The sequence below is a fragment of the Lates calcarifer genome, linkage group LG12 (assembly GCF_001640805.2).
Source record: "Lates calcarifer isolate ASB-BC8 linkage group LG12, TLL_Latcal_v3, whole genome shotgun sequence".
Lineage (NCBI taxonomy): Eukaryota > Metazoa > Chordata > Actinopteri > Centropomidae > Lates > Lates calcarifer.
In genome coordinates, this window is record NC_066844.1 from 7,202,988 (window position 1) to 7,230,229 (window position 27,242).

The following is a 27,242-nucleotide window of genomic DNA, read 5'->3' on the forward strand; positions in this document are numbered from 1 at the left end:
AGGAAATCCATAGGTACAATGCGTGTTGGTTTGTGACAATCACTGTGTACTTCAGCCATTGTGAAGCAGTATGAAGTACACAAAACAAAAGCCTGAATTTTAACTATTTTGGGGGATGTGGGACTAGGGAGATCTCATGGACATTATGTGGTCCACACACTCTTAAAGCAGCACCAAATGGTAAAAAAAACAAAACAAAACAAAACAAAAAAAAAACATGAGAAAGAATGCCTTAAACAATATTGCCTCCTTGTACCATCTTAACTGCCCTGAGTCTGAGGCAAATGAAAAGTGTGTTCAGACAGTCTATCCAAGTGATTTAGCTGTGCAACATTTGTTAATGAAAAGCAACGACAGGGCAGTGGTGTGAGTGCCAGTTTCACCATTACACTTATTAAACCTTCTGGGAACGTTGCCAAAACTTCTGCAGCAAATAGCAGCCAGGCTCCCTTCAAGAAGGACACACCATTTCATTGCCTTTGGCTTTACCCTTGACATAGTGGCGACCAGGCAGTGCTCAGTGCATTACCAACGATTAGAGCAACACCACCAGATGAGTCAGAGATGCTGCATCACTGAAGCGTCCTGCCTTTTTATGAACTTTCTATCCCGCTGTGCTTATTTGCTTCTGTTCTATCTCAAGGGGGGGAGTCACTGAGAAAAAAAAAGTTTCGATAGGATCCAATTATTCAGCCAGAGGATATTTTGTGATTGCTTTGCGCTGGACTTTATAGCAATAAATCATAATAGATGAAACAGAGGCACAGAGGTAACCCTGTGTGGGGATTGGAGTTGGAGTATGTGCCTGAAGCAGCCGTGTAGGTCTGGTTTCATAAAGGTGAACCAGGGAGTCTAATGAGCTTCGAACATAAAATGAAGATGGAATAGTGAAATAAGACAAGCAACAAGAAAACAGCTTTGAGATTATTTGTGAATGCTCACAATGGCAGTGCTAATATTCTGATGTTTAGCAGGCAATGTTTACCACATTCACCATCTTAGCCTTGCATATTAGCATGCTAACATTTGCCAAGTACTGTCTAAGGACTGCAGTTAGTTTACAGGTATTTGGTCATAAATCAACATATTAAAATTTTGCTCTGACAGTGGTACTGGTCAAACATTCAAGGGATAACCAAAGTGGTTACATCCTGAAGGGGAATGTGAACATATGCACCAAATATAGTAGTAGTAGTAGTAGTGAGATATTTCTCTCAAAAACACAAATGTAAACCTGACGGTGGCACCAGAGGAAAAAGTGAGAGGATCACCTAAGTCATTAGGCTTCATCCTCTGGGAAACAAGCAGATGCTGAGATAGTTCACTGGATAGGTGAAACCACTATTTGAATGTGGCACAGTAGGAAAGGTCATAGGATCGCTAACGTGGTCCAGCAAGCAGGTATATGTACCAAATTTCATGGTAATTGAGTCACAGAGACATTTCACTTAAAACCAAAAATATCATTCTAATGCATGGCTAAAAAGCTGAATTCCACAATAACTGATTATCTGTCCACTTGGGGACAGCTGAAATACGTTCTAACACAGTACTGATATATTATAATCTTTTAACCATTTGGAGTCAAGTCTCTGGCCACCTGGTAAATGTAGGTCCAATTCACTCTGTTTTAGCTCTGTATTTGGTCCCAACCAGCTCCTGAGAGGGAAATATCTGGCTCTTTAGATGCTAAATGCTAAACTACACTACAAGTGTGTGTGTCGTTTGGTGCTGACTGGACGTGTAAAGGGGGTTTCTAGAGCTTTTTCTTTGTCCAAAACAGCTGCCTGCTGGTGCAGAAAACAACATTATGAGAGCCATGAGATCAAACCAAAACAGTAAATTTATGGATTGGACAGCTAAACAATGAGCTGAAACTTGCTTTAAAGCTCCACAGAGCTGAGGGGAGCTGCAGAGTCCATTGAGGTTCTTCACCACAAGCAGCTCCTTTCACACTGTCTCACTGTTTTACACTTGTAATTGTATATATTGTTATTGTAAAAATGTTGATTATAGCTACTTAAAAAGATTTGACATCTTGGCCAAAATGTTATTCTCATGTTGGACAGTTATCTACCCACATAAAGCAATGAATCAAAATATACAGTGAGAGCAAACACAAACTCGCACCTAAACATCAGCAAGCAGAAAATTCCAGACTCATTAATGTTGAAAATTAATGCCTATTTCACCAATCTGCCTAGGTAGTAACATTAGTATAGTCACATTGCATTGCATAGCATCATATCACATCACAAATATTCAAGGACATCCAAGGTTACTGTAAGGAATTGAATAGAATTATAGGATTATAGGATTCAAACATATGATGCAGATTACATATATATATATATACACGTGCGTGTGTGTGTGTGTGTGTGTGTGTAATATACACACACACACTATACATGAGTGATTTTATCATGGTTTTCATTGGTGGTTTGAAACCTTTTCTGTGCAGGATCTAAATTAGACAGGATGTCTCTCGCTCCATGACCCTATTGCAGCATGTCAGTATCCAGGGACCAACCAGAAGTAGGCCTGAGACCCATTATGGCTCCTAGCCCACGGGTTAAAGCTGCACTATGCAAATTGTGCAAATAGCTAAAAATGGCAGAGACAGGTACAGTATATCCAGTATAACTATTTAAAGGATTGTAAATCAAATAGGCAGTTAACTGTGTTCATCTGTCTTGATCTTTTAGGTTTATGTCTTCATTTTTGGGATTTTAAGGCAGCAATTTATGAACCCAGTTTCCGTGCTACATGGCTCTTTCTACAAACCCATCCAGAGAGCCTGCAGATGTTATTGCTTAATTGTAACACTAGAGGATGCCACATTCAAAGAGTACGCCGCTATCTCTCTCTCTCTCTTTTTGTACCTCAAACTACAGAGCTGGGTTACTCAATGTGCATAAAACATTAAACACACTCTGTTTCTACACAGTGATAGTGAGGGTGTCTACTTCTGGGAGACATTGTTCTTGTACAAAATCTGTCCCATGAATCTGGTTAATTCACTCAGAGAGGGGCAGGGGGACATTGGTGTTTTTAATTCTTCTGAATTTAAACAATGACATTATCCCCCTACCTATTTGCATTTTTTCCATTTTCATGTCTGATTTCCATTTCCCTCGTCCAGTTTCCTACGGTAACATAAAAGCACTTTTTGCCAGTTGAACCACTTCCTAAAATAACCTGAGCGAGATGGAGCACTGAAGCTAATTTTGTCAGCCTCTGTGTGAACCCATGTGTCTCTGTAACCTGGATATCTCTGGCATCCTGCCCCATATCACTATGCCAGTAACTCCAAGACCTAATAGCTACAAGATCAGTATTATAGACTGGTATTATTATTATGGAAGTCCTGGCATACTCTGATGTACTCTTGGGTCTGAGTGAGCCAAATGAATAGTGCTGCTGTCTCCAGATTCTCACTGGTCTGCTGCCAAAAGGGCTGCACACATTCAGTAGCTGAGTGAAACTGAGGTATAAAGTAATTAAATCAATCTGCAGATACAGTAGCTTTCAGGCCTGTCAGCCCTATCTAAAAAAAAGAGTTTATAAAAGAGTGTTTTAGCAGTGTTTTTTTAATTTATTTAAATTCTTGACAAACTTTTATTTTGAAAAGATCTTTGTAATTTGGTACAAAATAAAGGGAAAATAGGAATTCCCTTTAAAGAAAAGCTCAGTTTAAACACAAGTAAATATTTTGTCACTCACTTACTATTGGACACTTTAGTCTTTATTAATGTTATATTGTGTGCTTGTTCTGCACTAGCCAAAGGAGGTTTTCCTTACATAGATTTTCCTAGAAAAACATATTGGAAAGTATCAGGAAATAAATCAAAATGAATTCACATATAAACTGAAGGAGATTACATGTATAACTATTCCTGCCTCACTGATTACCCTACTCTACTACTACTCTACCCTACTGAGTTAGTGATTATGCCTTTACAATACCTCTGCTGGAAAGTTAAATTTACAGAAGACACTGTATTGAAAAAACAAAACCAGAAATTAAATTATTTATTGATATAAACATGTAGATGTTTCATGTAGATCTCCTATGAGGAACAGTAAATTCATGCTGTGATATTCTTGGCGTACACCTAGTTAGACTAACAAGATGATCAACTAGGGAGGTACAGTATTTGAACATGTGGTTAATAAGTTACCATAGACAGTATCGTTTGGGAAAAAGCTGATTGTGGACATGGATATGGACTTAATAATGTAGAGAAAGATAAAGGCATCAAGCGACAACAATTGTTCATCATAACATAGGGTAACACTTGGCAAGCGGTCACAGCCAACAAGTCTTTTTGTAGTGTGGTCACCAGCCATATATACATGTTCTTCAAGGAATCCAGCACCTTCCTGTAGAGATAAAGAAATGATTTATACTTCTAACTCTTTATCTGTTGTTGTGGAAGACAGTTTTAGAAATGCTAAAAGTGTCACGCACCTTATGCTGCAAAGGCCTCATTCCTTCTGCTCCTAATTTGGGATTGCAACAGATGAACAAGTAACAGCAACAGGTGTTAAGAAAGAGTCAGAACTGTGGTCGCAGAAATGGCAGCAATTCAGAACCACATGAGAGAACAAAATCAAAACTAAGCAAACAAACCGTGTTTCTGTATTTTTTTCAATATCTATATATAGAAATAAACATAATCCAGTAATTCATTTTTTAGAAAGCTGCAAGATTACACAAATTAAAGTTCCAAAATGTTTAAATGGTTAATTAACCTGCAAATAAAATGCTGTATCTAAGTGCCCTAAAGCAGTCTGCTGCTGCTGCTGCTGCTGAGTCAAGGAAATGTGATTAAGTCTCCTAACCAAGTACTTGAGGAGTCATTACACATTTAATTTATGGGTGCTACCTCTTGGACTCTTTCAGTGGCAGAGGCCACCTTTTCCAAGTTTAGTGCCCTCCATGTATGGAAAGTAAGTCATGGAGACAGATGTCACCTCAGGACTCATATAGACCAACCTATCCAATACATTCTGGTTAATTCTTGAACTTTTGTGACCATGGTTGGAGCAACGCAAGTATATTTTATAGGTTAAAGTTGTTTTTTTAATCAGTTTTTGATTCATAATCACACGCTCCATGTGCAAAAATCAAGTATTCAGCAAGCAAATATATTCTGACCTGTGATTATGAGAATGTTGACCTATTTCTTGTCTGCATCTGCAACTGCTGGCTCTGTTTAACAGAAAGAAAAGTTATTGGTTTTCAGAGGGTGGAAATTATTGGTAAAGCAAATGCTACATCTTAAATAGAATGTTTACACCCATAAACAGACTAAAGCTCTTGATATAGATTTTTTTTACATCTTCACTTACGTTTGACCTCCAGTTTGCAGCTGACAGTTGCTTCTCCGTGATCGTTCTTGGCTCTGCAGGAGTACACACCACCATCAAAGTTACCAGGCTTACGGATCTCCAGAGAGCAGATACCCTGGACGCAGATCTGCCTGTACTTGGGGTCGTCTCCAATAATCATCTGGTTCTTCATCCATTCAACCTTGGGCTGTAGAAAAACAGATTTATTTTTTTTTACATTACAGTATGATTAAACTGTGGTTGTTACACACTTTACTCCCAGACTACAATAATTACATTATAACAACTCATAAATAAATAAGCAGAAGTATTGTTTCTATTTATGTTTGTGCCACTTGGCGAGAAAAGCTCTGTTGATTGAAGTGGATACACAGTGCACACCTGGTTTGGGAGTTTTAACGGCACTGACATTATGAGGACCTCCTGGAGCCGCACAGGGAATGTTACACATGTGACCCTGCTTCCCTTCTGACCTGCCCCCCTTATGGGCTCTTCACCTCCTCCCATGCTTCAAAAGAGAAGAATACCAGTTCTAGCCTTCTCATCAAGACCATCTATGCTACCGTCCTGCAGGCGACCTGGTGGGATTATGAGCCCAAGGTGGAGGTGAGAGGCTCAGACAGCAGGCTAACAGGGGCAGGGGAATATTCAACATTGCCAGCACAGAAAAAAAACCCACACACTGACAGAAATGGAGGAAAGGTGTTTGTTAAAAACTTTGAATACATCCCATTTACACCTTAGGATGATTACTAAGTTGCTGACAGGCAGTCACGGCTAATCTTTTGTTGCAGTTTCAGAAAGTTATAACAATCTGCAGGAGCAACTTTGGTGGTTACTGGGTTAAAACTTGCAGAGCAATCAGTGTAATACATAATCTAATATTTTGCTTGTTTCTGTACCTTTGGGTATCCCCTGACAGAGCAGAGTAGCTTGGTGCTGTAGCCGACAGTAGTGGCTCTGTCACTCAGAGAGGTGGTGAACTTGGGAGCCTCGGAAAAGTCGTGCTCCTTGTAGTCAGGAGGCTTGTAGTCAATTCCTGCAGAGTGGAAGAGAAACACAGTTGACTACAACTGCAACTATACAGCTTAGATGATATTCTGTAAATCAATAGGTGTTTAGGTTTTGTTTAGCTAATTAGTTCAGATGAATAACATTTTGATACTTTATGAGGGATTTTTTGAAAAGTTTAGAACTTTCCTCTCAGAAATATGTTTTATTTATTTTTAATGATCAACCACTAACTAGCTTTCCGAGCTTTCAACCACATATCACATTCTGAAAGCGGACACTGTTAGCTGAGGAGTAATAAAAGACGGAGGTACCTGTCTTCATGATCTTGGCCTCCCCCTTTGTAATGGCAGCGCTCTCGCTCATTCCACACTTGTTTTCAGAGAACACTCTGAACTTGTAGGTGTTGCCCATGATGAGGTCAGGAGATGGTGGCATTCAGTCTATGGTAATGTTCCAACACAGTGAACCAGTCCTGCAAACACACACAGAACGAAGATATAATGAATAAGTCGAGAGAGTGCTGAGTATTTGATTTGGATCGTCCTATCAATAATCAACACTTATCACAATACAATACTTACTCCAGTCTTTTTGTCGGCCTTCTGCACTGTGTAACCTGTGATTTCTGTGTTTCCGTTGTCGGTGGGTGGGGTCCACTCCAGAGCAACGTTGAAGCCCCAGGTATCCACAATCTTTACACTGGCAGGAGGCCCTGGCAGCTCTGTGAACAAAAACGCACTGACTATAGCATCGAATAGTAAAGTTTTAAATGTCATCCAGTAATGACTAAACATTTTGCTCACCAACAATTTGAAGGGTGAGCGAGGCCCTGTCCTCGAAGTCCTCCACCTTCACGCACATCTCGTACACTCCAGAGTCCTCTCTCTCGGATGAACGGATGAACAGGATGCTGTCTCTCTCGGTACTGCGGATGTTCACCCTCTTTGTGTCCAGGGGCTGTCCATTCTTTGTCCAGGTGACCACAGGTTTGGGTTTACCCTTTTCGGGGGGGGGGGGTCAGACAAGTACGTTTTAAGGAGTTTTAAGGAGGTTTATTCATCATGCATGCACAAGAAGATGCAGTCGTCTTCAGCTTACTGTGAAAGGGATGGTTAGGTTGATCTTGGCTCCAACGTTAGCGACGTATCTCTGCCTGAGGAAACGAGGCAGACGGACCTTGGGACGGTCTAGAGAGAAAAACACCGACAGAAACATCAATCATTATAGTTAGTCAGCATTTGCACATCATTTATTCAGAAAAAAGTTCTTTTATCTCCTGCTTTCACAGCTTGTCAGTGAAAGACCGAAACAGCCTGAGCAGGCTTTTTGGGATCTGTTCAAAAATCTTTGGAGTGAAACCAAAGGTTATCAGATCCTTTTGTGACCAACAAATCATTTAGGAAATCGATGAGCATACTGAGCTGCTCTAAGTCCGTCTGAGTCAGGGAATTTTCTCTGGTGCCATCAGGGTGTTTCAACTGGTTGTAAAAGCAACTGTCAGTCTTAGTCCCATTATCCCCTCTGCTATGTATCTGCCTGGTCAGTGTTACAGGCCTTTTATTTCAATGATTTGTATAGATCGTATTGAAGGTAAAGAAAATGAGTAGTATCTAATATTGGAGGACAGGAATTTATGCAAAGCAAGGTAGTTAATGTGTGTGTATGCAGATAAGTAGATATATGTGTGGGGGGGTTGTCTTTTTTAATATATATTGGAAGTATATAATTATATATTTTTATACTGTTTTAAACACTTGTGTGTTTATTATTTATTTATTTACTGTGCTTATTATCTACTAAAACTCACAATTCTTCCATTGTGTTTTATGTGTAATTTTTGTTTTGTTTCCTACATTACTGTGAGAGTGTTTTGTCCTGTGTGCAGCCTGCAACATGCAATTTTCTTAACGAGGATGAATAAAGTGTTAAATCTGACAAACAAATTAGAAAATTAACTGGTTTAAATCAGCAAATATGTGATTAATCATGGGTATTATTATTACAATATCACAGGCAGCGACCAGTCCCAGTGGCTTAGTTAGCATTTGTATGTTCCATGTAACAGTAAAATCATCCTTAATCCTTGTTGCATTTCACAGCCACCCCACCCCCACCCCACAGCCCCCCACCTCTACCTCCCTCCACTGACTATTAGCTTGTAAAAAGCCCAAAATAACCCATAAATCATAAAAAGAAAATGGTAAGGATAGTTAGCCACTGTGACGTTTGAAATGATACCTAAGCCTCTGAAGTATCTTGGCGAGGCTCATTTGTAAAAGTGATTTGGTGAGAAGCACCACCTGCTGAGTCCAGCAGAGCAACATTTGTCAGGTCTCTAAATAAAGCAGACGTACTGTAGTATATCAGCTCTCCTCATGACGCATGATTTGGAGGTTGAGTTACTCCCTCTCACATCAGAACGCATTAAAATCACAGATAAATTAAACTGCTACACACAAACTACTTACTTACTGATTTGTAAGCATAAACTGGAACATAAATTATTTGGTGTTAAAGAAAATGTGATAATAAAGTGCCTCTGCATATGAGAATACACAAGTGCATGTTAAGTGTCTTGTCAGTTCACGGGGACAGCACCAGAGCTTAATGAACGTTGTACCTGTAAAGTCTGTGGCATGTTTCAAAATAAACAGTGAATCTCTGGAAGTGTCATGAGATTTAGGTGTCACCTGAGAAGCTGGATCCATATCCACCACCCCCGACACCACCCACCACGACCACCACCCCCTCTCTACTAAGAGACTCGTTGGAATTTACCATCCAACCCCCTTCACTCCCTGCAGCCCCCACCTGCTTGTCACCATCGATTTTGTGTAAAAGGAGCCTGACACTCCCCTCAGCATGAATCCTGGCAGGGATCACAATGCAATGCCAAACGCTCCGCAGAAAAATCTGTGTTAATAGCAGGGACATCCCAGCTATTTATTTTTTTTTTTCAAAGCTTTGCGGTCATTTTGTCGGAAACTATTCATGAGCTCTGTCTATATGTGGAGCCCCCTGCTATGGCGCACATAGCGTTGAACATGGACGTGACTATTGAAATAATGCCAGTCCCAACAGGGATCAAGTTCCCTGTCTGACTCTCCATTACGCATAACGATGATTTGTGAGCGAGCCAAAGTGGCGCAGCTCCTCCTTTTAAAGCCCTTGGGGTCCGATCAACATTTTACCACAAATCACTTTAGATATACTGTCTATGATTAACACTGTAAGGTGTACAGCATCAGTAAAACCGTCTACTTAGCAAGAGCTTAATTATCACACCATGCTTGGGTGGATCACTGTTTCAACTCCAAGTGGAAACGAGTGAGAAGACCACAGTTTTATACCATTAACACTGCAGGTACATGCCAACAGGACATGAACAGCTGAGAAGAAAACATTGCTGAGCTGTTTCTGTTTGACTCCTACATTTCACAACCCCCCTTTCCCATAATAAATGGCTCTATAACATTTAAGCCAAATGGTGTGTCAAATGGTTTTTATTTAGCAGATGGATTAAGCTAATTAGAATCACTTCGAAACTCAGTTTATTATATATGTTGTTTAGTTTTTTAGTTCTTCTCTTGTCAGCTGGTCTGTAGCAAAACCCTTTTCAAATCAGAATATTTATTTTCCATTACAACTAGACCTGTTTGGGATTTGATTATAACTTTGGTCATGTGGGACTTGAGGCCGACATTTTCAGTGCTAAATTTAAAAGAATTAAGAGAAAATGGCCAAATAATGACTTTTACAGCCTGATTTGTCACTTATTTGTGTATCAATACACAATTTTATATCATATTTAGTACCTTGCTGCATTCATTATGTGAGTGCTGTATATGTGCACATATTAAGCATGTTAAAATGCCTTTCTATTTTGAATTTATGGCTCTCTCTCTATCACTGTATAAAGGTTACATTTTTAGGTGATGAATGTGTTCCAGTCCCTCATTTTGCTGCTGTTACACTTCAATTTCTCTGTGTGGGATCAGTGAAATTATTCTAATTTGACATATTTGTGATTCTTTTTTTGCGATTAAGAGGTAAAGTAGTTAATTTATTCTGTTGAAAAATTCTTGCTATAAAATTATGTTCTATGCTGAAATGTCTCTCGCTTGTTGTCTTTTCCGAACTTACCAGCAACCTCCTTCACCAGGACAGCCTCTGGGAGGGCAACAGGGGGGCTGCGGCCTCCGGCGTTCACAGCCACCACGCGGATCTTCAGGCGGTCGCCGGTGGTCTGGTTCTTGATGACGTAGCGGCAGGACTTCTGCAGATCCTCGTTGACTGCTTTCCAGTCCTCAGCTTGATTGGGGGGGGGGGGAAACACAGTTAAGACAAGACTGGCAGAGTGCACAAAGCTGTTTATCTTACAAGAATGAAGAAGTGTGATTAAAGTGTGCAAAATGTGCAAACTGCAGACAGAATGAGAAGACCAGTTTCTGATCCGTGCAGATTATAAGAAACTGAGAATTAGGACACTAAGAGCTGCTTGCTTTGAAGCTTTGTAATGAAAATAGTGATTATGTTTGACACAAATTTCTTGCATTAGACACAAAATTGCTGTTCTGTGGATAAACAGCGTTCCCTGCCTGCTAAATCAAGCCTACATTGAACTACTGCTGATATTAGCTTAGGGCTGTAAGTCTAAAAGCAGGACCTTCAGCGAGACCACAGCAGCTCCTGAAATGCCTCTTTCCTTGTAGGGAGAAGTTAGGTAGCTCATGATATAACTCTGCGAGTGACACCTCGGGGACAGCTGCAACTGATATGGCTGACCCACATTAAAACAGCAATTTAACATGTTCCTGAGTATATTTAAAATGCATTGGAACATTGTAGTAACCAGCGACACTGCATAATGATACTTGATGTAAAAACCTAAAATCAGCTCTCAAAATAGAGGCTTTAAAGATGATTCAAAGGTCATCTGGCATTTTTGTCATGGTGTATTAATAACCTGACCCCAGCACACACCAGTTTACAGTGCACCTGGTCCAGGGCAGAGCGGGACTTACTTCCATCCTTGCAAACTTCAATCGTGTATCCATCCAGACCAGTGATTCCAATGTTCTCTGGCTGGCTCCAAATGATGGTGACTGAAGTGTCATTCTTGTCCTCAACAAACAGATCCACAGGAGCACTTGTGGGCTCTGCAGATGTCGTAAAAGAAAAAAAAAAAAAAAAATTCAGTTACACTGACAGGTGGCAGAAATGCACAATAATGATGCAATACTGAAATCAATCCAAAGTTGGAGTCACAAGAGGTGATGATGCAGTTCTTTATTTAACACTGTAATAAAAAGAGAACAACGATGAAAGGAGAACCATATCACACTAAGGTGAAGTTTTCTTTTTTAAATAAAGGGTTACCTTTGGGTGGAGGTGGTGGAGGTGTGGGTGCTTTAGGCTCTTCTGGTGCGGGCACCTCAGCAGCTTCAGCTAATGTTAAATAGGCATTTGCATTATTATTATTATTGGCAGCATGTGATGAGCAGAGCGATGCTACAGCATCAAATATAATCCAACTATGTACTTCACAGCTCTCTGTCTCCTTTACAGGGAGGTCAGATGATTTACAGTGCCATTACTCAGAGGCTTTTTATCCAATTTGTCTCAAATGACAGAACCAGAAATCTTCACAGTTATTACAGAGAGAGGAGAGAACAGGAACATGTTCTGTTTGTTGCAGGTTGGTTTACCATCAGCAGCAGGTGCTTCGGAGTCAGCAGCGGGAGCAGCTTCCTCTGTGGCTGGAGCAGCAGCAGCTATTATTAAATGTTAGATATTAATAATTAATGCATTAAGCAGATGGGACATGTTCTAACAGATGACAATGTATAATACTGTGTTGAGACTACAGACTGTTTGGTGTTACAAAGGAGTCAGTTAGTGTTGTTAGCTTTACTCTAAGAGTTTGAAGGTTCACATTCTAATAATACTATAAGATCAGTTGTGTCTGTTTTACCATCAACAGGGGCTTCAGCGGCGGTGGGTGTTTCCTCTGCAGCAGGAGCAGTGGCTGATATTAGAGGTTAGAAATAATTAGCAGTAGATATTAGTGTTGTTAGCCTTACTGTAGGAGGTGAACAGTTCAAGATTTAATAGTAGTGAAAAGATGTCTGTTATTCCACTCTTTTTGTTACCATCAGCGGGGGCCTCAGTGGCAGCAGCTTGTACAGCAGCTGATATTAGAGGTTATATTAGCATAAGATATTAGTGTAGTTAGCTTTACTGTAGGAGGCTCGAGTTTTAGTTTTTTGTTAATCCACTGCTTGTCTTTTTTACCATCAGCAGGGGTTGCTGCAGCAGCTGGCGTTTCCTCAGCAGCAGGTGCAGCAGCTGATATTAGTTAAAAGTTTATCAATAGTTATATAACAGTTTGAAAATGTTTTATGACATTTTCAAAAATGTTATAAAAGGGGTTAAATCTATTAGAATAAAAAGGGAAGGTTAAAATGAGCAGGAATGAGTGAGTTCGGTAAGACACATACTCCTAATGCCATCGGTGGTTGGCCGATTTGAAGCAACAGGAGCTGCAGCTTCATCAGTTTGTAATGTGAGTACAACAAACAGCAAATTTAGATATTGAGGTTTGTTAATGTTTGCTTGTGAGACATTAAAATGGAGCTTTCAATGAGGTATAAAAGCGTACATTAGCAACGACATTAGACGTTAAGGTCACAGTTTTGCCGCAGAAAGGCAGTGCGTCCTTGAAGCGCGAAGAACGCATCAGTGACTTTGAGTGACTTTTAAAAACGAGGTAGTCAAAAGCTAGCATAGTCCAGGCAGGCGGTTTTTGCTGTAATCATGCAGTTTCCGTCGTGACGTGGATGGCTACAGCTCCATACCCACCTTCACACTGAGCGCGCACGAGAGCTTGTGCGTAAAGGATACCGCGTGCTTACCATGAGCTGAACCAACTACACTGGATTAGGAAAAGGTTAAACAACGTATCCGACGTTTATCCACCAAGACAAGAACATAAAGGTGGACTGAACGCATGTGTGACCAACGGTAACTCGTGGGTCACAACGGCGCTGCGCTCGGGGCATTACCATCTGCGGGTGGTGGAGGGGTGGGGGGTTTGGGCTCCTCAGCTGGTGGGGCAGGTGCAGCTTCGGCCTCGGCGGGAGCGGCCTCGGCAGGAGCGGGCTCTGCGGGAGCGGGTTCGGGCGCCGGCTCTGGAGCCTTCTCCTCCTCCTTCTTGGCTGGTTCTTTCTTAGCCGCCTTCTTGATTGGGGCAGGCTTGGACGGCATGTTGGAGGTTGCAGCTAATTCCCAAGTCGGTTAAGTCCGTAAAACTGTATCCAATGCCATCATTCCTGCGGGGGTGGCAGGCTTATATAGAGCACAGCAGGTTCAAGCACCGCCCACCCCAGTGAATTGCATGTAATAGATACTGGGGACCATGTATGACTCAGACCACCATGTCTACTGGTCTCACTCATCAAGACTCAATGCACATCATTAATTAGGCCCTAATTTATAGTTAAACAGAAATACACAAAGATAACAGAAAAAATTAATAAACCAGTGAACTACTAACTTAAACCACACTTTTAATACTGCTTTACCCAAACATTACTGAATTTTGAACAGACTTTACCCATGGTCCTTTTCATTCAAGTTTATATCAAGCACTGACTATTATACATTTGGGAAATTCAACATAAAATTGATTTGATTAATGATTATTTAAATCAAATGCTCTACTACAGGAGTGTTGTAGTTCCTATGAAAAGGGTCAACACTGTCAAAGTGACGCACAAGAAGCTGCAGAATAAATATAACATGTATTTTATTGATTCCAACAAACAGTGATAGGTGGATGAAAGCCCTCAGAAGCATGCCTTATCCATGTATTGGACCCAACTCTGAAGAAATATACCTTTCTCTCAATGATGACTTTTTTTTCCCTCCTCAATGATTGTTGCCGCATCCAGAATGCTGACCTATTTACAATCTTTACAATGATGTCCTGTACAAAATAGAGAAATTAAGTTTTACAAAGGATTCTTTAGAAAAAAAAAGAAATATCAAATATCTGAGTATTAAAAAGGAAAACATTATCTAGAATGATTTTCCTAAACAATACATCAATGTTAACATTTTTTTTCCTCATCACACAGCAAGTTTACATGCATTTACAACACTTAGAAACCCTTAACATTTGCACATCAGTGACATTAGATACTGCATAACATATTTTTTTTTAAATCTTAGTTTAGTCCACAACAAGCTTTGCAAAAATATGACTATTCAGCAACCTGTATTGGCCTAAGATATCAGATTTATCTTGCTATCTGGTTTAATTCTGCTTAAAATCAACTATGCAAACTGTGAAGAGCTGATTCCATCCGACTATTACAGGCTCATCATTTGATTTTTAAATCATCTTTATCTTGTTTATGGTCATTTGACCATTTGCAAGTCCAGTTGCGTTACTTTTGTTGCCATTCATAAGGACAAAACACACAAAACAGCTTCCAAAGCTGAATTTTTTTAACTACATCTGTGAACCCTGTTTTCAATGCAACGCCGAAGCAAATCCTCCTCTCTTTAAGGCTCAGTATCACCTGCTCAAGCAAGCTTACACTTTTATACTATGGTGCAGTTTGGTCCAAGTTAAAAACTTAAAGACAGACCAGATGAAAAGAGACCGCGTTTGCTCGTGAAGTTCAGACATTTGCTGATTGCCAACACCAGTAGAAGTTGCTGCATAGTCCTGATAACACTAGTAAGCAAACACAAATCACAGCTACAGTACTACAGAGCAACAGGCACAACAACCAGTGAATGAGATGAGAAGCTTGAGCTGATGGCTTTTGTTAACCTGCAGAAACAGATCAGGGTGGGGTCAGTAATACTGTCTAATACCTGAAATATTTACAATAGCACAAATGATTCTCAAACGGCGTACGGGCAGGGTGAGACTCACCAGCCATTTGGCATCTTTTCCTCTGTAATGCGTTTAATTAATTCATTTTTTTTGTTTACAGGTGACCAATCAGGAGCTACGGCTTCAAGTTTTGTTATCAGCCTTATGCAAAAAGTGCAACAGTGAAGCAATGAGCAGCTCAGACACAATTCAAAATGTTGAACTTTCTTATCAAGCTGTCATAAAAGTGGTCGGACATTCATTTACAGGGTTTGCGTACGTGTTAAGTTTAGTCTGAGCACCAAAACAATGACACAGTTTGGGATGAACAGATGAATTATTGGACACCACTTGCACAACCATATCTGTCTTTTACTCTATTAGGGCTTCTTTACAAAAATCTACACAAAGTATTTTATAAACAGCTTTAATCTTCCGCTTTTTACTCTTCCCTTGGAACAAGTTCTCTTCCTAATGCGCTTGTTTCAGTGTCGTGTACCCAAAATGTTCTTAAATATGAATACAGTACGACATCTACATGGGCATAACACCATACAATGTCTCACATGACTTCACTGCCTCTACATAATGTCTTCAACACTTCGTCAACAACACGTCCTAAAGAAAAATAATAATGATAAAAAAAGCAAACATCATCCAGATCAATTTCACATTTCTTTAGTGTTTTGACTGATCTATGACACATAACCTTTGCTAACCTACCCTGAACATCTACATAACCTTTATTCAACACTAAAACAGTTTGGGACACTGTTAAAGAGCACCATACGTACCTAAATGATGATAATAGCATGAGTGACGAGAGATTTTTTTAAAACTCTGTTTGATGAGAGCATGTTGCAAATGAAATGGGCATAGGTAGCTTTAAAGTCACTCTACTCAGCCATTGTTAAAAGTGTTTTGCAGTGGAGCTTCGTGATAAGGCTTCTTTTAAAAGCACCTACTAGACAATGTATACTGTTATATGGTTGTTTTATAAGTGTTTTCTATACATTCTTAGTTAAACTTAAACCCTTTAATTGACAGTCAATATGCATGATTAAAGTACAGTATTTGGTTCAGTATATTAGATATTTGCACCAACTAATGTAGATAAAATAACTGCGATGTAGCCTGATTGTATGTACATAATATATACAGTAACTACTCAGAATATGGGGGAGGAGATTTGAAACAAACATTCTCTATCCTGGATAAACTGTATAGACAAAGAAATCTGAATTGGATTCAAATAACATTTGCTCATTCTGTTTAGTCAGAGGGTGTCTGTTATGTCATATTATCCCTGTGTAATAAGTATCTAATACCTGATATATATGGCAACACTGGTGACACTGCTTGTTTTACATAACGCAGTTAGTAAAACTAAGTGCTTGGGAAAAAAAACCGGCAAATTGATGAACTCCCATCACTAATAAATACTATTTGTTGTGTGCAAAAAGAGTATGACAGCAAGTTTAATTTTAACTTATAAACCATTAAAGTAGATGTAAAAATATGTGAAAACATACACTGACAATTTATCCTGCATTGTTATATAATTTGTTTTCTGAAAAATAAAGATGATTAATTGAAATAAATAATGTAGAGACTTGAAGAAATAACTGATTTCTGACCATCCTAGTCTGGATGATATTGATGAAAGCACCAGTATACTCTGCTGAAGTTGAGCTGACTTTGACCTCTTTGTTCTTAAGGCATTTTATTTGTTTCACCTGCTCGGGTTGTAAAGTTCAGGATTGCATATGTATAAGATTTGGCCTTCAAGGACTTATACAGTAGATATGTACCAAAGAACTTTGCATTAAACAGTAGCATCTGTCATGCTGTCATACTCTTTTCCAAAATGAGTAACCATGAATTGAGAGTAGCTCCCGTTGACAAGGACTCCACATCCCATGATGCACTTGAGCACAACACAGGATGGACTGTGTGTGCTGGTGAAGAAATCACCTGAAGTGCTGAGATCATGAGCTTCATAATGATCTATTAGCACCGATCTAAGAGTACTGAGGGCTAACATGTTGGTAAAGGGACCTGAACTCAAGTGAATGTCATCCAGTCAAATATATCATAAAGTAATAGAATATAGTTTTTAATTCAATACTTGTGAACAGTTTCTGAAAATACTGTATGTATTAAAATGATTTGTAATAACCCAGTTACACTTTTAACCTACTGTGGGAATGGAGGTTGAAATCACCCTACAACCATTTCTGAGGGTTTAACTTGTTCCTGAATGTGCACTGCGTCAGTACAGTGGACAGAAAAATAAAATTTGAAGTGCTAAGTGTTAAAGTGTAAGCTTTGTGTTCAAAGTTTAGGAAGGCTAGGGTCTTCTTTGTCTGGGGATTCAATGTAATTGGCAGCCTCTTGAAGTTTCAGAAGCATTGCCATCTACAATAAAGAAGAGAAGAAGTAAGAGATCAGAAAATCTAAAGGAAACATTTCACTTATTAGTAAAGACCAAAGCTTATAATTCTGAGAAAACTCACAAAAAAATACCATGAAATGTGTGTAATTCTTACCAGGGGATCAGATTCCATGGAGCTGGGTGGAGTCTCCTTGTGAGGCCTCTCCTCGCAGGGCTGACCTGGGCTGCTGGAGCCGATGCTGGGGGGAGGAAGGTGGAACAGTTTTGCCTGGTCCTGCTGGGCAGACGGCCAAGGCAGAGTGCCCCTCACCCACTCTACTGGGTCCTCCCATACAGCCTTCTGGCCATGGACCTTAAGTGTCACAACATACCACAACAGTAAAATTAGAGTGCAACATTTCCTGTGAAAGGGAAGCCAACAGCACTTCCTCAGAAGGAATCTATTGCAAGCTGGAAACTGCTTTCTGAATTTGCTGCCTGTCCTTTCTCACCTTAATGCCGTCCTTGGCCCCCTCCTGCAGGTATGGAATAATAGAGTGGTTCCAAAGATCAATGAACCATGACCTAAACTCATCTACTGTGACTGGACATGACAGGAAAAAGCATGGGCCTGAGGACACAAGGGAGGAAGGCAAAGGTACTGTGAGGACACAGAGAACAAAACCATTCACAAATAAAGTCCTGACCTGTCCTGAGTGTTTCATACCAATGAGGAAGTCTGATGTGCTGTGCTTCTCCAGGAAGGTGTGAAGGTGATACCAGAGCTTAGGGCACCCAGTCTAACACCTTGATCAGGTCTTCATTGGTCAAGTTTGTCTCATCCTCCGACTCCATCAGCTTCCTGTGCAAATATCGCACCAGGAAGCCGTTGGCTGGTTCCACATTGTTGGAGAAGGTCACTATCCTAAGAGGTAAAAGGTACATGAAAAAAGTCACACGACTATAGAAACAAGAAGCACTTTGGCCACATATTGGATTGGATATGCCATTATCCTTCTTATTGGTAGCAACATTAGATTCTTGAGTTAACAGTTTAGGTAGAGCTGTAAGGAGGGACTGGTTGAAAAATTGATTGAGATCAACAAATGGGACCTGCCATATTCTGACAACATCATAAATATTTATTTATCAACAAGGTCTTATTTAAATCTTGTTCCATTTCATGTAGTTATACTCTCTTCCATCATCAATGTGACAGTATCATTCAACCAAGTATTACTACTCCAATTTGTCATATGTTTGAGAATTTCACAAATCTGTCAGTAGGGTAACATAAAATATTTCTCTTTTCAGAGAGGGTAAACTGTAGCTTATACAATCTCAAGGTTTTGGTTCATGGAGCCTCAAACATCATAAAGTAATCTCATTATTATAATTCACAGCACTGACCAAAATCCAACTTAATTATATCAAACACTGTCACATCATACACAAACACATTAACCCACACTTTCTTGCTGATGTGCTTACAGATGCTTTTATTGTATTGACTAGTTTATTCTACAGTGAGCTTCAAATCTAATCTCAGAGTAATCGGGTGGAATTAATCTGTAGACCATATAATACATTAATACAATACCACACAAGAAGAAAATACTGTCTCTTCAACCAACCTGAAGCTGAGATGCAGACCATGGTTTGCAGTCATCTTCACTGGCTGATTGCTTGTTCCAATAATGTAAGGACTAAAAGGAGGAATATTAGACACTTAAGATATATTACACATTATATTACACAATTATGTAAATATTTCTATAAATAAATATCCTCTCTTTAGAAAGATATTTTTTCCAGCCATTTTCATATGTGAAGATTACCATTTGTGATATTTGCAGGTGAGAGCGCCATTGACAAGTTCGCTGATGGAAGCAGGATCATGAACATCATCCAGGATGACTACCAGCGGTATTTCTGATGTGCTTGTTTCCCGATCTATTTGATTGGCCAAGTTGGAAAGATAAAGCTGGAGATCCTGAGGTGAGAAAGAGAGAGAAAGAGTTAGAGACAGCGACAGAAGATGACAAAAGGAAGCTGACAACATTACACAGAATAACCCTCTTTTGTACAGATTTTTATGGGACATCAGTTTCTGTCACCTTGCATGACTGGCGGTGCATGTTGAAAGTGACCACGATACCATCGGTGACTTCGCGGCCGCTGCGGTCCACCAGGTACTCAGCCAGCCGGGAAGCGAGGTAGGTCTTACCCGTCCCGCTCGGTCCAGACAGGATGAGACGGCGGTGTTTGAGGAGCAGACTGATGTAGTGTTGCATCATGGGTTTGGGAATTAGGGTTTCAAATACCAGGCTGTCCACACACTTCTCCTTCAAACCTGAACATAGTGAGGGAAAAGTGAGAATGAACTGTGGTGTAATAAACATTGAAGTTGATGACTGGCTGCTAATTACCAAGGACATATTAGAATGTGTGATAAAGTTCAGTTTTATACTTGTTATTCAAGTGCTTGTTAAGAATTCTGTTAATATGTATACCAGAAAGAGTATACATTTCAAAGAGGAAGAGCTAGGGCAAAAAGATGCTGAGAAAATGGATTTATAACACCTCCCATGTCCTTCATAAGCAACACAGAGCTCAAGCATTTTGCGCTGAAAATAACTTTGCATCAAGTGTAGCGCGTCTGTGCACCCCCCACCAGCCTCTAGGAGTGTAATGTTCCACCTTAACATCTATGGGGCCCATGTGTCTGAGGCTGGTCGACCAGCTGGGCCTGGCTGTACTGAGATCATGTTACCCAGAGCTCTGTCTGGGCTGCCGCTGCTTTCCCAGCTCTCCTAGCACTTCACTCCTTACATTCCTGCATTCACGCAAAGGTGCAGAAGGGTCGACTACCCAACCAGAACCTCAACTCGCCTCACTGATCATAGCTCTGGTTTAGAATCACTGCTGGGCTCCACATATGTGCCTCCCATGAACCAAAACACTGCTGTCATTGAAAAGTATTGTATATAATCCACATATATCTGTACTTGTAGGGATAATGCTAAGCACAAATGCACAGTACAACCAAATAAAAAATAAGTAAATAAAAAAAATCCAGAAAAACAGATCCTGATGTTAATGAGTTCATCAGCTCCAGGGTCATTTGAGTTTATGTTTTAGTCAAGAATGAGGACAGCCTACAGCTCAATGTAACTAAACACATGCTGCTGTAAAGACTTCTAAAGAGAAGAAAGACACACACGTGATGTACAGACAGACAGGCTCAAATGCAGTCACTCTAACAAGCAGACAGACATGAGGATTTGCACTCAGCTGAGACTTGGATCTTCAAATTAACACTGTACAATACAGCTGATGCAAAAGTTCTGACTGGCAAAACAAACCATAAAAATTTATCTGTGTGGATGTGGCTTTTAATCAAAAGATTTGTGGTTACATAATTGAAGAGCTGATTCAACCAGGCTCTCCAAACAGACATATCAAGTGCTTGCACAAGTTTATCTCATTAGCCCAAATTCTGATTGACTGGAGTATAAAAAAAGCATAATAATGCTTTGTACTTCAAAAATACATTCAGAAATCATAAATTCATTTCCTACAAGATAAATGTCCTTTGGATGTGAAGCTTCAGTCTTGAATTCAGTATGATTGGACATGTCGCAGTTCTTCACAAACCTTTCAGAGACACAGTGATGCTGCTGGGGCCTCGAGACATGCAGCGAGAGGGCTGGGTCTCAGGAGCCTCTCCTCCCAGCACTCTCTTAATGTGACCCATACTGTAACTGTAGATGGAGTCAGTAGACAGGCCCAGACTGGAGGTGGGGTCCACTTTAGCTATGTACACCTGGAAGGAAAAGGGATTGATAGAGTAAAATTGTCCATACAGGATTTTGTGTTCGCAGACAAAAATATAAGAATTAATGTGAGCATACGATATGACATAAAATGATAACAACTACCCCTTGTGATAGCTAGTTTTGATTCGTGTCAAAGGTCAAGGTAACTATCATCTGCACATAAAAGGTTACAAGCTCCTGCTCATGAGCCATTTGGTTTTATTGGGTACCACACACATAATAAAATGAACCACTAATTCCCAGTTAGAAAGACCTGGAAAATCTTGTTAAATTACAGTTATTTACATTACAGTAGATTTAAATGTATGTACATTTTCATAAAACCAGATGCTCAGTGGGAGAGTACATGCTATTTCTGCATCTTAGCTTTTCACCACTGTGCAGTAGTTGAATTCTGTGAAGTAAAAACTTGCCAAATTGAATGTGACAGCTCAATCACAAACATGAATGTGCTTGAATGAAACTGTACAGTTCAGTTCCTAGACAGGTCACATTGAACCCCAGTTGTCAGAACAAGGCATCTCACCTTGAAAGCCTGGCTGACAGCTGAATCCAGCATGGTCCAGTCCATCCTGCCATTCACCCTGACAGTGCCCACAAAGAAATCCTGCTGCTTAACCTCCTGTTGATACAAAGTGCAACAAAATGGTGATACAGAGATTAGCAATAATGTTAATTAGTCTGAAAAGGGTGCCAATGACAAGACAAACTACATACTTACATCTTTGAAGACATGTAAGTCTGCAGCACAAACCACCACCCTAACACGATGGTCATCTCTCTGTGAGGAAAGGCTGAGAGAATCTGCAGAGTGGACATCTACCGAAATAGAAAAACAAGAAAAGTTCTTCTAGTATTTCTGACATAAGTTGGATCAAGATATAAGGAACAAAATAAAGGCACCATGTTTTTAAATAGTATACATAATGTGATTAAAAATGAAAGTACAGATTAATAATTTAAATTGCAAAATATTGTGAAAATACTACATTCTGCCTACTTTTATAACTCTAGATGGCAGCCTTCTATATTCAAGTGTAATATCACCATATGATTAAGATAGAAACCCCAAATATCTACATTACACACATTTGCCTGTTGTCCTGCGTTTGGGAAAAAAAAAATAGACTCTACATTTTCAGGGACTGAACTGTACCTGAGCTGCTCCCCTCACTCATCCCTCTGCTGTAGCTTTTGGGCATGTGCATGGCTACTGACTGTCGAGGTGATGAATTTCCCAGCGTGGTGAGACCTGAGGACTGGGAGACAGAGCTGGAGGGTCCAGGAGATGGACAGGGGGACAGACCACCCGTCTTCAGCTGGTCATTCTCAGCCTTCAGGTTCTCCACTGTTCTCTGCAGTAAAAATCACATGTGTTACTGCGGTGTTCATAAACCACAGTGCTAACTCCATAATATGACTGCAGTGGTAATTGTTTGGCAATTATAGCACTGATGTTAAAACTTTTTTTCTTTTTTTTTTCCCAGATCAACTAAAAAAAAAAAACCTAAGGATACAAACCATGCCATTTTGTAACGAAAAAAGTCAGTCTCTCCAAACATTTGTACACAGTATAGTATTCAAATTTTGGCATGTTATCATCATAACACCTTTTTGAGAGAAACTACTAACTAACTACTGCAACTAACTAAAAACAATGAGGTTGAACGTATCACACACACCTGCATGCTGTTCATGGCGTCCTGTAGCTGCTCCAGCTGATGAGCAGAGCTTAGAGCTTCTAGACGGATGTCAGTCAGTTTCCGCTCCTTCTCCCACAGCTCTGTACGCAGTTCTGTTACAACCTTATCATCCACTGCCTCACCTCCTTCACAGAGTCTTGGGAAATTCAATTCACATTAGACAAAAATTTCTGAACTATGAATGTAGCAAGGACCAGCAGAATGACAGCCAAAAACCTAATTCTAAAAAGTTTTTTTGTCCTTGATCATGTTCAAAAAATAAACACATAAGCAGTTAACATGTATTTACAGAAAGCACAGAGTTTTGTGACAATCTAATTTCACATCTCTTATGATACTAACATCTGATTTATTCATCTGTTATAATGAAATTCTAACTAGTTGCTGTAATTACTTACTTAAATAACTTGCTGTAATGCAGTCATCTACTGTCCTGTCAGTTTAAAAGATCATTTTAAGAAGAAGCTTACCCTGACGATGAAGCAGAGGTTAAGGATTTCATTGTGGGTTGATTATCACTGTCATGGTGAACCTTGGGGGAAGAAGGTGCAGAGGATTCTGGGGTGGAAATCTCCTCGATGTCAGCATACGGCCCTGATGGCTTGGAGCCCTTCTTACTAAAAGCCTTATTGAAGGAGCTGCGCAACTGTTCAGACACGAAATATGAGACCGAAATGAAGAATACATGTGAAACAAAATATAGCTTCTGAAAACCATTTCCATGTTAAGTTCCTACAACAGTAATACTCCACTTCATTGAACCGCTTGATGTTTACAGTGTTACAAAACAGTTAAATGGTTTGCAGATTCTATCAATTCATAAAACCATGACTCTATAATCTAATTTTACATTTTAATATGATCAGGTCTTAGTACAAAGTAATTTGTTGAATCAGGTTTAAAAAGACACAGATGACAGAAAGTTTCCAAACGTTTCACAAGTATGACTCATAAAGTACATGCAGGCTGGAGAGGGGGAGTGGGGGGTTTGGGGGGTTAGGGCTTTATTTACTGTGGCAACATCACTCACCTCAAAGACCTAAAATAAAAAGCAGGGCAGCATGAGGGAGAAACCAGAGTCATACTTAATAACAGATTTGGAACAAGATAGGAGGAGAATCAAGCATACACATGCAGGAACACATACTAGGACAGCAATTGACTTTTCAGATCAAACACAACAAAAACTGATAACATCTCACTGCTCAGCTACATGTTTGGCCAATATATAAACGTATATATTATATACAGGTTATTCTAAATTACATGCATTTATGACTTCATTTTTTATCCTTTACATTTCTTTTTGTAATAGTTATTCTTCATTGAGACTTAGACTTGACTTCATTGATTATTGATTATCATCAATCATTCAGTCTAATTATTATTCCTTACTTGACTAGCCTTTTTGGCACAGACCCGTTAGACCATGAATCTTGGTAATCTAATGCTACTCAAAACAATCACTAGATTTGATTTAAGCATGATTGATATGGCGCTGAAACATGTAAAAGATATCAAACCTAACAAGCAGAATTACACAATTCAACCACGTTTGGTTTTGTAATCCGTGATGAAGTCTGATTCATGAACCACTGCAAATTGTTCTTTGAATTTATTTGGGCTAACATATGTGAGGAATTTTGCCACACAAAACAGTTGTGGCAAACTCCTCATGTGGTAAATCCCAATCCTTTGGTGCTCCAAATAACTTCAAATAAATTTGCAAATGTCTGCCCAAACTCTGATACACCCAACAGTGTTTCTAATCAGTGTGACCACCACCAATCAGTGTGTATCTCACCCAGCTCTTTTTCTTCTTCTTCTTGGCCTCCTGCTCTTTAAGACTGCCCATACTTGAATGGCTGGTGGTGCTGGTGAGGCTGGAGATGCTCTCTGAGGAATTCTGGCGATTGATCAGCAGCTCTGACAAACCAGGACAGAGGACAGCAAACTCAATTATGGGAGGAAAGTGTCTGAAATTCCTATGTTTGCCTTTCAGCAATTTTCTTGGTTTAACAGTTCCAATCATGCTCTTATCTCTAGCATATCATGTACCTTTAGGTGTGATGTCTGGATTACTGAGAGCCCCCTGAATGATTTCTTGGGCCTCTGTATTTTTGGCCTTCAGAATCTCAATGGTCTCCTTCAGCTCAGTGAGCTCAGAGTCCTGGAAGGGGGAAACATCGATATGTATTCATGTTATCTTGCAGGCTGGTAACTGAACCAAGATTCCTCTGATCCAAGGATTGTGGAATGTCTATCTCCTTTCAGCCAGGATGTCAGGTTGGGTTGAGTGGCTGATGACAACGTGGAAATCCCACCATGCAAACCTTTGACCCACATCTCATTTCCAGAACAACTATGCCCACCTGGTAACCTTTCTTTCACTGACAGGATCTAATGCACAGTAAAGCAGCTGAATGATGATCAGATTGATATGTTATCATCAACATGTAGTTATTGAGTATGTCTTCCTGTGTTATGAACCTTTTCTAATTTTTCCTCATATATGTAAAAGGAAACTGTCACAGGTGGAACAACACTCATTAGCGCCCATCATGATATCACCAAGATACCTTTTGCTCTGAGGAGACCGACAGGGTCTGGAGGCGTGCCGTCATCAACGCCAGGCTCTGCTCAAATGCTGCTACCAGATTAGCCTTTAAGAGAGAGACACAGTGGTAGAACGAGGCAGAGACAGAGGGTAAGAGAGAGAGTGGGGGAGTTGGGACAGCAGACAGGTATGAGTCACTGGCCGAATCAAATCAGTCTGCAGTCTCGCACGCTCACAGCACATCAAGCAAATGGCTTTCTCCGTCTGCTGGGAAAAGAGGGAGGGGATGGAGTGGTGGACAGCTGTGGATGATGTCAGAGATGAAAGAGGAGGTTAGGGTAATGGCGGTGAAGGAGGGCAGCGGTGTGGCACTGGAGGACAAACCTCAGCAACCTCACGTAGCATGTTTGACCTTTAGGCTAGGGTGTCTCACACCATTGCTAATGATGGAGTGTATTGGTGTATTTTTGTCTACGGCTGACACCATCATACTGAATTTGTTTTAAAAAATTATGATTAGCCCTCTTTTCGTTGCTTTATTTCTGTTGAGTGTCTTCTTTTGGTTTAGAATAAAAAATGATTAATCTGCCACTCTGACTGATCTGACTCTCTGTGGGGGGCTGCAACAGTAATAATAACACTCAATAAAAATACAATCGCCTGTTCAATTGTTCCCAGGAGCAGCAGACCTCTTTTAGCTGCTTTAAAGCATGTTTCATCACCTGTAGGTCCTTATTTTAGAGTTTAAAAGTATCATAACTCCATCTCTCTTTTATCTCTACAATCTGTATTCTATAGGCTACTCTTCAAATCTGAGGAAATAATCTGGAGTAGTCATTGTTTGTGCTGAAAAAATTAGCTGAATAATCAATTCATCTGTCAGCAGAAAATATATAACAACTTTGACACCAATTCACAGAATTTATCAAGCAAATACACAAAATTCCTGTTCCTTATATGTCGTTGTAAGACATTTTAACGGTTGGTCAAAATGTCTCCTTGGGCCCTGAGAAATTGTACTTAGCATTTTGACATTTTACAGACCAAATAAATACCTGACAAAACAGTCAACAGATTAATAGGTAATGAAAATAATCATTAGCTGTAGCCCTAGTCAACATGCTTCAAGGATGGGCAGTGAAGGTCGACTGTGCCACACTGCAAGCCTGACAGAGATGTATAACGGCAACTCGTCAGCTTGACGTCCACTGAGAATCATGTGGAAGGGACAGAGAGGGCTCTGGAAGCAACAGTCCAACAAACCTGGCCTAGCTGCTACACCCAGCATCCAGAGGTGTGGGTCAGCGGGAGGCACGCAGGGGACAGCAGCGAGTCCAGCAGTCAATACAGCCACGAGTGTAAAAGAGAGGGACAGGAGTGTTAGGCGTGTGATAGAAATTCTCATAAAAAAAACATACAAAAATACATACACACACACACACACACATACAGATAGGCTTCATCTTATAGTGTTATAATGTTCAAAACACTCAGGTTAGTTGATAGTTTAGCA

The 27,242-nt window shown here is 40.0% G+C and overlaps 2 protein-coding genes across 2 annotated transcripts in view; both read right to left on the reverse strand.

Moving 5' to 3' along the window:
- Window positions 1-4,016: 4,016 nt before the first annotated feature.
- Window positions 4,017-13,700, reverse strand: LOC108873606 (myosin-binding protein H-like). The gene is given in 14 exon segments (XM_051074575.1): window positions 4,017-4,383; window positions 4,472-4,503; window positions 5,162-5,215; window positions 5,356-5,542; window positions 6,258-6,394; window positions 6,681-6,789; window positions 6,791-6,841; window positions 6,951-7,090; window positions 7,173-7,368; window positions 7,468-7,556; window positions 10,513-10,680; window positions 11,394-11,528; window positions 11,749-11,817; window positions 13,434-13,700. Coding segments are annotated over 12 exon segments (1,515 nt in total). The 5' UTR covers window positions 13,636-13,700; the 3' UTR covers window positions 4,017-4,383; window positions 4,472-4,503; window positions 5,162-5,183.
- A 459-nt stretch (window positions 13,701-14,159) lies between these two features.
- LOC108873581 (neuron navigator 1-like) overlaps window positions 14,160-27,242 on the reverse strand; it is a 54,547-nt gene continuing 41,464 nt past the window's right edge. Inside the window, 18 exon segments of the mRNA XM_051074308.1 lie at window positions 14,160-17,674; window positions 17,806-18,003; window positions 18,143-18,261; window positions 18,358-18,421; window positions 18,423-18,555; window positions 19,265-19,336; window positions 19,469-19,623; window positions 19,748-19,983; window positions 21,288-21,456; window positions 21,996-22,091; window positions 22,191-22,288; window positions 22,626-22,824; window positions 23,152-23,308; window positions 23,643-23,818; window positions 24,977-25,098; window positions 25,231-25,342; window positions 25,752-25,835; window positions 26,993-27,001. Of these exon segments, the coding sequence (XP_050930265.1) occupies window positions 17,591-17,674; window positions 17,806-18,003; window positions 18,143-18,261; window positions 18,358-18,421; window positions 18,423-18,555; window positions 19,265-19,336; window positions 19,469-19,623; window positions 19,748-19,983; window positions 21,288-21,456; window positions 21,996-22,091; window positions 22,191-22,288; window positions 22,626-22,824; window positions 23,152-23,308; window positions 23,643-23,818; window positions 24,977-25,098; window positions 25,231-25,342; window positions 25,752-25,835; window positions 26,993-27,001 (2,283 nt within the window). The 3' untranslated portion in view covers window positions 14,160-17,590.